Source organism: Rhinoderma darwinii, chromosome 3 (genome assembly GCF_050947455.1).
Source record: "Rhinoderma darwinii isolate aRhiDar2 chromosome 3, aRhiDar2.hap1, whole genome shotgun sequence".
Classification (NCBI taxonomy): Eukaryota; Metazoa; Chordata; class Amphibia; order Anura; family Rhinodermatidae; genus Rhinoderma; species Rhinoderma darwinii.
In genome coordinates, this window is record NC_134689.1 from 328294752 (window position 1) to 328307408 (window position 12657).

General features: G+C 40.5%; 1 protein-coding gene across 1 annotated transcript in view; it reads left to right on the forward strand.

Annotated features, from left to right (window-relative positions):
* SLC24A1 (solute carrier family 24 member 1) overlaps positions 1-11352 on the forward strand; it is a 40478-nt gene extending 29126 nt beyond the window's left edge. Inside the window, exon 7 of the mRNA XM_075859479.1 lies at positions 10770-11352. Within this exon, the coding sequence (XP_075715594.1) occupies positions 10770-11019 (250 nt within the window). The 3' untranslated portion in view covers positions 11020-11352. The remainder of the gene's footprint in view (positions 1-10769) is intronic.
* Positions 11353-12657: the final 1305 nt, after the last annotated feature.

The window sequence follows — 12657 nt, forward strand, 5'->3', positions numbered from 1 at the left end:
ACTGCGATGGGAGTCCTAAAAAAGACACAGTTCCCAGGGTATTATCAAAAATAGGTTCTAAACCATCCGTGGTCATGTTCAGTGGGTATGTCCTCGTATGTCGATTGTCCAAAGGGACCGGATTGTCGTGTACAGAAATGTTCAGCAAGCATGATGGGAGGGGTGATGCTACATCAACATCAATAGAATCATTAAATACAGGGGATTCAAAAAATAAATCAGAGGTAAGACTAGGCGGAGTGTCAGGGATGAGGTTAAATAATTTAAGATGAGCATCCAAATTTGTGGACTTGAATGCATGTTGAGGTATTTGTCCCAATAGGTTATTATTTTTGGACATATTTTTAGTATTTGTGGTAGTAGGATTCATAGGAGCTATGCAATTAGTGGGATTGGGATATTGGGACAATGCATGGCCGGTAGGAATCTGGGCCGGTACAGACTTATGAATGAGGGCCATGGGAATGGTGTGATTACATGTGCCATTATTTTTATTCAGATTGACTACAGGGGTGGGTGTATTCAAATTAATGCTAAGGTTAGTTGTAGATGTCTCGTCTCTAATTAGGCCATGTTTTGATTTAAAACGTTTGCGGGAATATGATAAATTAATACGGGGAGTATCAGGTTTATTTCTAAAATTATTATTATAACGGTCCATGAGCGGACGTATGGTGGGAGGGGGTTTAGATGTCCAGTCCCCCAACTTGTTGTCAACATAATCATCTCTATCACGTTTGAGTTTTTTCATTTTTCTGCTAATGGTTTCTTTTTCAAATATATGCAGACGTTCAATAGTAGATAATTCCAGTTTTTTGTAATCTGGAAAATCAGAAAAACAATATAACTGCTCACTCAGGTCCTCTATAGTTCTAGACAGACCAGCACAAATGTCAGATCTTTTTTTGTGCAGACATTTGATAAGCCCTGCATTGCTCAATTCCAGAGCTTTAACCCATTCAATAAAGAAATCTTCATCATTTAGATACGGGGTATTGAAATAGACCCTGAGGCCCCTAGGGGCTATTTTTTCTGACAGATACATGTCCAAAAAACGACAGTCAATGCATAGGAAGGATTCCTCTTTCAATAGATCCTCCAATTGTAGAAACAAGTTAGTCATTTTCTTCATTTCCTCAATATTGGTGGGGTTATTTACAGGCACAGTCCCATCCCCATGGGAGTCCATGGATGTCAATTGTGTGAAAGGACAATCACGAGTGGTAGCTCTTTCTCTGATGAAATCCATCACAGAAAAAAGGTATTCGTTGTTAATCGGAGTAGTGGTTGAAGGCAAAACCGGAGTAGTAGTTGAAGGTAGAATAGAGGCTGCCAGTGTCAGAGGGTCTCCAGCACGGTTATCCTTAAATTCATACGGGGCAAGAGTGCACGGAGTACCTCATAAAGCGGGATCCAAGCCACCCAGGTGGGGTATGAGCAATGGCCCGAAAATTAGTACTAGGAAAAAAAGCAAAAAGGGAGACACGGCGCCAAGTAGCGTGATCAATAGTATAAGGAGCAAAAAAACGGTACATAAATGCTCACCTGTTCAGTGGCAAATTACCGGCATGTAATTTGTATCAATAAGCTGCTGCCAATCCCAGACGCAATCCCCGTGGAGATGCCAAAGTAATATTGAAGTAAGAGAAAAAACGGGATAAACGGCGCTGCTTATAAAGGTACGGTTTAGAAAAAACGGATAAGAAAAAACTGCACTAATGACAAAGATTTCTCGACTGAATGTAATTTATTAAAAAGAAGGTTTAAACAAAAAAACTTCCCAGCAAGCCTGATTATGGGAGCAGAATCGAGAGCAAAGGCATTAACACAATTAGATTGCATTAATCCGAGTGCTTGTATAGAGAAATCCACAGATTTTAATTGCAATTTTATTACTACTTTTAACAAAGGAAGCAAATTAATTAGTTCAACAATTAATAAACATTGGCATATCCTTAAGAACGACCAATATATGAAAAGTATTATTCCCACTAGACCCAAGATCACTTATAGAAGGGCTAAAACATTGAGGAATTTAATTGCACCTAGTAGATTACGGAAAATTAATTGTGACCCTCATAAAACAATTCTAACATCTAATGGCTCATATCGTTGCGGCAAACCAAGATGCCTCTGTTGTCCCAATATTGCGAACAAAATAACTAATTTTATATCGGTAAATACCAAGGAAAGTTTCCCGATTAAAAACTTCCTCAACTGCGGGAGCGACTATGTTATATACCTATTACAATGCACATGTGACCGTCAATACGTGGGTCGTACCACCCAAACCCTTAGAAATAGGATCAATAAGCATAGATTTAATGTTAGGACTGGTTTCGTTAAACATAGTGTATCTCGCCATTGTGCCACTGTACATAACTGTAACTTTGGCGCTATTACTGTAACTCCTATAGAGAGAATACCTATCGATATACCCGATAGATTTACCAGATTAAAACAAAGGGAAAATTTCTGGATATATAAATTGGGAACGTTATACCCCAATGGTCTTAACGATATTACAGAGTCCGCATTGGATTAATGATCTTATGTTTATGTTTATATAACTGTTGACCTTGCTTTTTTAACCATATTTCCGTATTGGATTAATGATATAGAAGTCTTGACGATTAATTTAACCTTGCTTTTAGATTTTGTTCCTCATAAGCGTTATGTTACTATTTTACAATAACCCTTCTATCTTCATTTATGCCGTTTTGTTGTAAGTATCATTATCATTGTGCTATGTAATTTTACCCTAACATTTTATGTGAATTTTATTAGCTGAGGCTAGTTCATACTATATATTTTTTTATATATATATATTTCTTTACGCTCTATAATAATGTTATTAATTATTATTTATAGTTCGTGTTTTTATAATCCCAGCATATCGCCCGTATCTGCGGTCCATTATGCGTATCACTGTGCTTCACTTCCGGGATTTTTGTTGTCTGTTGTCAGTGGTTTCCCTGACAACGTTCCACCATGCGTTCCATTGAGACCGCTTTACCTCTTCCGGATTGTATTGTGTATGTGTTTCCTGGCAACATACAACGGCCGCTGCCCTTTTCTTAAACTACCATCACGTATGTACTTCAGCAATGTTTCTATTATAATTATATATATATTTTTTATTTCTATTATCGTAAACTAGCTGGTAGTTCACTCTGATTTGTATTTATCCTCTCTGTAGTTCGGCATTTCGAGACAGGCTTTTACAAACATCTGTCTTAGTTTTAATATACCTATTTAATCATCCATGTCTGTTATCGAATCACCCTTGTCATATATTGTTATTTCCTTATTATATGTTTGCATATTGCATTTCCTTTTTTTTTTTTTTTTTCTCTCTCTTTATTTGTATCAACTTCTGAACTTTGACCTTTTTTTTTTTTTTTTTCTCTCTTTATTTGTATCAACTTCTGAACTTTGACCTGCTGTTTTTGGCGGTTTTTGGCCAGGAGGCTGGTCTGAACTGGTCCAATCAGTTTGTAATTTACCCTATGGTATTTGGTATATATACATGTGGTTTTTAACCCTGCGACATGCCTGATGAAGACGCCGGTCCGGCGCCGAAACGCGTAGCATCCTTCTAATAAACCGTACCTTTATAAGCAGCGCCGTTTATCCCGTTTTTTCTCTTACTTCAATATTACTTTGGCATCTCCACGGGGATTGCGTCTGGGATTGGCAGCAGCTTATTGATACAAATTACATGCCGGTAATTTGCCACTGAACAGGTGAGCATTTATGTACCGTTTTTTTGCTCCTTATACTATTGATCACGCTACTTGGCGCCGTGTCTCCCTTTTTGCTTTTTTTCCTAGTACTAATTTTCGGGCCATTGCTCATACCCCACCTGGGTGGCTTGGATCCCGCTTTATGAGGTACTCCGTGCACTCTTGCCCCGTATGAATTTAAGGATAACCGTGCTGGAGACCCTCTGACACTGGCAGCCTCTATTCTACCTTCAACTACTACTCCGGTTTTGCCTTCAACCACTACTCCGATTAACAACGAATACCTTTTTTCTGTGATGGATTTCATCAGAGAAAGAGCTACCACTCGTGATTGTCTTTTCACACAATTGACATCCATGGACTCCCATGGGGATGGGACTGTGCCTGTAAATAACCCCACCAATATTGAGGAAATGAAGAAAATGACTAACTTGTTTCTACAATTGGAGGATCTATTGAAAGAGGAATCCTTCCTATGCATTGACTGTCGTTTTTTGGACATGTATCTGTCAGAAAAAATAGCCCCTAGGGGCCTCAGGGTCTATTTCAATACCCCGTATCTAAATGATGAAGATTTCTTTATTGAATGGGTTAAAGCTCTGGAATTGAGCAATGCAGGGCTTATCAAATGTCTGCACAAAAAAAGATCTGACATTTGTGCTGGTCTGTCTAGAACTATAGAGGACCTGAGTGAGCAGTTATATTGTTTTTCTGATTTTCCAGATTACAAAAAACTGGAATTATCTACTATTGAACGTCTGCATATATTTGAAAAAGAAACCATTAGCAGAAAAATGAAAAAACTCAAACGTGATAGAGATGATTATGTTGACAACAAGTTGGGGGACTGGACATCTAAACCCCCTCCCACCATACGTCCGCTCATGGACCGTTATAATAATAATTTTAGAAATAAACCTGATACTCCCCGTATTAATTTATCATATTCCCGCAAACGTTTTAAATCAAAACATGGCCTAATTAGAGACGAGACGTCTACAACTAACCTTAGCATTAATTTGAATACACCCACCCCTGTAGTCAATCTGAATAAAAATAATGGCACATGTAATCACACCATTCCCATGGCCCTCATTCATAAGTCTGTACCGGCCCAGATTCCTACCGGCCATGCATTGTCCCAATATCCCAATCCCACTAATTGCATAGCTCCTATGAATCCTACTACCACAAATACTAAAAATATGTCCAAAAATAATAACCTATTGGGACAAATACCTCAACATGCATTCAAGTCCGCCAATTTGGATGCTCATCTTAAATATAATTACCCGGGGAAGACCTAGAGCCCTTTTTGAAAATAGGTACCACATTTGCTCTGCGCCAGTCCCTTGCCACTATGCCAGTAACTAGAGAATCTCTGAATATTATGAAGAGGGGGACTGAAATAACTAAACTAAGCTCTTTAAGAACTCTAGGGTGTCGCCCATCTGGTCCCGGGGCCTTGTGCACATTTATTTTATTTTATTTAGCTTGGACCATATATCCATTCATCCAATTCAGTATATCAACTGATATATTAACAGCACTGGCACCGGCTACATCAGCTGGTCTTTCTTCTCTTGTATATACAGAGCTAAAGAACCCATTTAGTAACTCTGCCTTCTCTTGATCCCCTGTGACCAACTCCCCATTACCACTATCTAAGGGTCCTAAATGTTCAGACCTTGGCTTTTTTGTATTTATATACTTGAAGATTTTTTTGGGATTTGTTTTACTATCCTTGGCCACCTGCCTTTCATTTTGTATTTTTGCTAATTTTATTACATTTTTACAGATTTTATTAAGCTCTTTATAACTTAAAAAGGCTACAGATGTACCCTCAGATTTGTATTTTTCAAATGCCCTTTTTTTGTCATGTATTGCCCTTTTTACAGAGGGTGTAAGCCATGTGGGGTTTAATTTTAGTCGTTTATACTTGTTACCTATAGAAATTAATTTTGCACTATAATTACCCAAAGTAGATTTGAAAATCTCTCATTTATCATTTGTACCATTATTTGACATTAGTTCTTCCCAGTCTATATCCTGAATTGCAGCCCTCATACTGGGGAAATTGGCTTTCTTACAATTAAGTGTTTTTGCCCTCCCAGCCTGTGTTTGTTTTTTACAGTATAGGTAAAATGTAACTATATTGTGATCACTGTTACCAAGGTTTTCACGAACATTGACATTCCCAACAAGCTCCGCATTATTTGAAATGACCAGATCCAACAGAGCTTCACCTCTAGTAGGGTCTTCCACAAACTGGCCCATAACATTTTCCTGCAACAGGTTGAGGAAATGTCTCCCCTTTGCATTTGAAGCCGAACTATGACACCAATTAATATCCCGGAAATTAAAATCTCCCATTATCACTACAGTACCAGCCTGTGCAGCCCGCTCCATCTGTTTATATAGCTGACCTTCCATCTCCTCAGTTATATTGGGGGTCTATAGATTACACCAAAAGTAATTTTTTCAGTGTTTACCTCCCTTTCTAGTTCCACCCACAAAGTTTCAACCTCCTCACAATCTTCACCCACTATTGTCTCTTTCACACTCGCCTTCATATCACTTCTCACATACAGACATACACCACCGCCTTTCCTATTTGTCCTGTCTTTTCCGAAAAACTGTAAAACCCTGTAGATTTACAGCCCAGTCATGTGAAGAGTCTAGCCATGTTTCAGCAACACCAACTATATATATATATTTTCTTCCAGTACCAAGGCCTCCAGCTCCCTCATTTTGCTTGCTAGACATCTTGCATTTGTGAACATACACTTTAACTTGCCTTTCAGTTTTTCACTTTCATGATCAGAAATGTGATTATTTAACATTATTTGGGCATTTTTATTTTCATTTTCATTGCTGTTTTGTAACAAAAGGATCGCCTTATCTTGTTGTCTAGTCATTTCCCCACAGTCTGTTTCTCACCCCACCAATATAGTCTGACCCCACTCTAACCTGACTACCCCTTTATTTTCTACATTGACCTCCCTCCTCAGCCCTAGTTTAAATACTCCGCCACCCCAGCTAGAATTCACCTTCCATTTAGGTGCAAATCATCTGCAGAATACTGTTTGTACCCCAATGAAAAGTTAGCCCAATGCTCTAGGAACCCAAAACCTTCTCCTCTACACCAAGACTTCAGCCATGCATTTAACTCCCTGAGTTCCCACTGTCTTTCCTGTGATGCGCATGGCACAGGCAGTATTCCTGAAAATACAACCTTGGAGGTCCTTCCCTTCAAATTATTCTTAAGGCTCCTCCATCTACCATTTATTCTGTCGTTGGTACCTACATGGACCACGACAGCTGGATCATCACCAGCCCCTCCCAGTAATTTTTCCATTCAGTTGAGGCGGTCTTGACGACAAATTATTCTATCCGTCTTCCTGATTATAGAATCTCCTACAACTACCAATTGTCTTGCCTTACCTGCATTTCCATCCCGCCGACTACTAGCTGGTCTCTTCTCCCGGCTGTTAGGGAGATCAGTATCCACTAAGGCTGCCATTTCTGAGACCGACACCCTCGCATCATCACCCAACTTGGCAATTTTGCTTGGAATATAAAAAACAGAATTGGCCTTCCTTTTCTTTGACCCCTTTCTACTGCCCCTAACTACATTAACCCAGCTACTTGCCTGATCCTGCTGACCCATGTCTTCACCCCCCCCCACTAACTGCTTGTTCAGTCAGCAGCATGCTCCGCTCAAGATTGTCTATCGCCCTCAGTGTTGCATTTTGCTCCTCCAGATCTCTAATGCGAGCTTCCAGGCGAACAACATGCTCACATCCGCCACAGAAGTATTCACCCTGGAACTCCGGCTCCAAACGTGCATACATAAGGCAGACTGTTCACTGAAGAAAACCTCCAATCTTGCTATCCATTATCCTAGTTACAAAAAAACAGTGAACAATTGTTAAAGTAAAAGAAAAGAAGAGTACGTACAGGGGCTTTAACTCCTCTTTTTAAATCCGTTTTTGTAACTCCACTTGATATACAAACCACTTGTTTAGCAAGCCAAAACAGAGCAGGCTCTACAGTTTTGAGGGCTAATTTATACCACCTGGGAGCAGTTAAAGGGAATGTGTCGCTAGAAAAATATTTTTATTTTTTTTGTTAAACAGTTAGTGTATAGGTGATTAAACATTGTTCTAATCTTTTTAATTTTTTCACGAGTCAGGAAATATTATAAATTAGATTCTAATTTATAACATTTCCCAGCGCTGGTCACTAGATGGAGCAATTCCCAAAATTGCAGCATTGCATGTGGTAAAGCAACCACATTGCTTTATGCTGCAAAATTTGAGAAAACTCACTCGCTCTAGTGAGCTCTCAGAATCCCCCCTCCTTTATCCTGGCTAGTGCCGGGAGAAACGAGGGGATTGAACGGTCAAACCTCCTACACTGTGTATCGCCATTTTTTGAGCTAACACACAGTGTAGTAGGTTAACATACAGTAGTAAACACACAGTAAAACACGTACATACACAGACCTAACTTACCTGCTCCTGCCGCCGCCACTCCCTCCGGTCCGTCCGCTCCGTCTGCTCCCTCCGCTCCAAGTGCACAAGTCCGGAAGCCGCGACCGGATGTAGTATTCTTACTGTCCGGCCGCGACGTCGCACAGCTCAATTTGGACTGTGTGGGAGCGGCGCATGCGCCGTTCCCACACAGACGGCGTACAGCATAGTGGATGGAACGGGCCCTGTTCGCATTCACTATGGGACTGTATGTGCCGTATTCCATGTCTGTATGTGTCGTTAATCAACACATACAGAGATGGAAAAAATAATGGCAGCCCCTATGGACAAGAAAAAGTGAAAAAATAAAAAAAAGTTAAATACAAACACACAAATAAATACAATTTTTTAAAATAAAACACTAAAAGCAAATTGATATAAAAACATTTTTTTTCGTGACACTGGTCCTTTAACAGCAGGACAGAAGCTAAGAAGGAAAAAAGGGTTTTAAATTGTGTCAGTTTTGCAAACTTCTTTTAGCAAGCACTCTATTCATATATAACACACAATATCCCACACTGTATGTCACACAAGAACACAGCAAGTCAATCCGGTTTTGTAACTCCACTTGATATACAAACAACTTGTTTAGCAAGCCAAAACAGACCAGGACACTTATCTCCTTGCTGTAGTCTGCTCCTCCTTCTAATCAACTTCTGTCTCCTCTCATTTCTTAAGCAAGGGCTGGGGGTGGTACCCCAGTGCTGGGGGGAGGGGTGTACAGAGCGAGATTAGGAGCTGTAGGGGCTGTCAAGGAATGAAGTACTGGGCTGTACAGGTCTTAGCAGACATTTTAGCAGCAGCAGCAGCAGCTATACAGGTCAGCAGTGCAGACACAGTGAAGGAGCAGTGCAGACACAGTGAAGTAGCAGGGTGCTGCTGACCAGAACAGCTCATGAGCAGAGAATAAGAAGCAGAGCAGGATGCTGGGCAGGGGCTTCACACACATCAGCAGTCCAAGCTGCAGTAATGGCAGCCCAGCAGTCCTGCTATGCATATAGTCACACGACAACCTGTCGGGTCCCAGCCAAGCCACTGTCTCTGCTGCTGCCAGATTTCCTGTACGCCGCTCTCCTCCTGCTCCTCTCTGGCGGGCAGCGTCAGGGGGCGGATCTTCTTTCAGATGTGCCTAGTGTGCAGCACGTCTACTAAATTTAGCAAATGATCTACAACATTTTTGTATTATGCCGGACGGGCCTAAACATTAACTGGAAGACCAGCCCAGAGAGCACATGCCCCATGGCCTAGCCTGCCGCTGCTAGTACTACACACCAGACGTGGTGCGCAGAGGCTGGGAAGGCTCACTATCAAGGTACTACATGAGAGGTCATCATGCAGCCTGCGCGTGACCCAGGCACATACTTCTCCTTCCTCTAACCAACGCAATTTGCACATGCGCAGCTCTATGGACAAAAACAACAAAATAGAAATAGAAAATAGAAATAGAAATAGAAAATAGAAATTATTCCGCACACAACGGAAAGTTGACAAAAGTCCTCTAATTGTCTGTGAATTAATAAACAGTTGGCAACCCTGCAGGAGGAATTTGAAGCTAGACATACTTTTCCCCTGTATATGGCACAGATTACCACTCTGACTCCTAGAAGGGAGAAACCACCTCTATGACGTGGATATGCCTTAAAAGTACTGCATACCTATATATTTATAATGTCAAGCATTAAGCAAACCATAGGTGATAGACACAAACAGCATTAATAATGGGTAGAGTAGTGCTGGATTATAAGAGGGGAAACGGACAAATGATCTCTGGGGCTACACCATATAGAGGCATCCCCCACACCTCAGGATGAGGGGGTGGAGGAACATCCGTCTTTAGATATAATATAATTGTACACTACTAATCTTTCCTTCAAAAAATAAAGCAAAGGGGCACCTTACACTATTGTTTGTCCAGGGAGCTTTACAGACCATGATCTGACCTTAGTACTTTTGGTTTGTTCTGCAGAACACTAGACACATAGTAACTGTAACTCCAACTTTTCTATAGCGCTCTAAACCTACATATCCCTTGGGAGTTGGGACCACAGCCTTCCAAATTGTGAGGCTCCCACTAGTTGCTGGTGAGGGGCAGCTGGTTAGGCAGATTTCACAGAAGTGATCATACACTGGACAGACCTTTCTCTGGTTAAGTAACATAATTGACTCTTTTTTTGTGCTTATTTTAATGATATTCTGGGTTCCGGAGACAAATCAAAGGTAAATTGGTCAACATTTTTAATTTTGGCATGAACTTCGACCACAGATGGTAAGTCCCAGACATCACCTTGCTCTCGCTGGTGTAGCTCCAGTTAAAGAAAAGTGAAATGAGCCGTGGCCTAGACTATAACACATAATTATTGACAGCGTTAACTACTCTAAGCCTGAGTTCACAGTTGGGTATATATTTTTTTAATCTGTTATTTAATAGGATGATTGGTGAGATAAAGCTGTATGCGATCTTACAAATTGTCGTCATTTTTCTTTTCAGGTTACCTGTCCCCTGGTTCCTTTTCTCAGTATTTAACGGTTTCAGCCCAGTGGCGGTGAGCAGCAATGGCTTGTTTTGTGCCATTGTCCTCCTCTTCCTCATGCTTCTCTTTGTCATATTCTCCATTGCTGCCTGCAAGTGGAAGATGAACAAGTTTCTAGGATTTACCATGTTCATTTTGTACTTTGTGTTTGTTATTGTGAGTGTCATGCTGGAGGACAGGATAATTGTTTGTCCCATATCTATATAAGACACCCACTTATTATAGCGCATCTACTGATTTGACCTCATCCAATGTTCTTATATTTGGAGCACACAGTCATAGAGAAAACCTAATCATAAATATATTTTCTTATTCCTATTTTATACATTACTTCTATACTGTACTATACGTAGTAACCAGCTCCGCATCAGCCTAGACTATGACTCGTGCCCTCCACCTAGAAATTTCTTCCCCATCCTTGTACATGGACTATACATGCGCATTTCACTATGTTGCCACCATTAGAGATGTCTGCCAAGCAATATTTTACCTTGAATAAGATTGCAGTTTATATTTGTAACCATATTAAGTAAACTGAAATAAAACCAATATGATTCCCAATGTTAATTGTGCCTGCATCTTCTATATCACAGGGCTCATTCACCGGGCTCCTTATGTGATATCTGTGGTGCAGGGTATATGTTGCCAACATGTTATCAGGAAACCTGTCTGCAGTGTTCGGTAGAGTTTACATGTACAGGTTTGTTTTCCTGCCTCACCGTTACCTAGATATGTAAACCCAGCCTAGTGGTACGTTCACATATAGTGGCACAGACCTTTCTCTGGCTGCGGTGCTGCTGTGCAGGGAAGAACAATGAAGGGGATGCAGTTCTAAATCAGAGCTGCAGTACTTCATTGTCAGAATTGGTGGGGGTCCCAGAGGTCGGATCCCCACCGATCATTAAAGGGGTTGTGCCACGAATGAAAGTGCACCTAAAAGTACTCCTTATTTGAAGCTAGTACTTTTCCCCATTGGAAGTATTTAAAAAAAGCTCCGAACGGCGCCCCCTGCTGTTTCTTGATGTGGGTCCATGCACATCATTCTAGTGATGCTTTCAAGAGGACAGGCATGCGCAGTAAAACACACTGTGTCGCTGGATCTATCTTTGAACTATTGGTGCACTGATTCCACTCCTGCTTTAAGGTCGACTCTTGTACTCGGCTTTTCCACTGCCGAGAAAGCAGAGAATGCAAGGGAGAGGCGGGGAAATGCAAGCTGTATCGGGCAAGTAAAGTATTGTCCTATGTGATGGATTTATTGAAAATAAAAATACTGGCAACAATCCACAGATAGATATCTCACGATGCAATAAACTACTAACATTGACCCTTTAGCCACTCCTGTGCCATTCAACTGGAGAACTGCAGTTGGAGAACTGACTAAGACGTTGCACTGTAATATGCCTAGTTGAACCTTTATATATACATACATATATATATATATATATATATATATATATATGTGTGTGTGTGTAATATGCCTGGTCGTGCCTTTATATATGTGTTGTTTGCCAGGTCGTACCTATATATATATATATATATATATTTATATATAAAAAGTGTACTATGCCCGTTTGTACCTTTATATGTGTAATGTGCATGGTTGTAACTTTATATACTGTATGTGTAAGTTGCCTGGATGTGCATTTTATATATGCGCTGTGCATGACAGTACAACTGTATAGTTACGCTATGCCTATAAATATCTATAAAGTCCTATAGCAGAACAGTGTAAAGTCTCAGGGTGGAGGTAGCAGAGCCTACAATCCCAATTTTACAACTTCAAATAAATGGAAAAAGTTGCAGCACTCCACGTGTAGTGAACAGAACTTGGATCTTTATTCA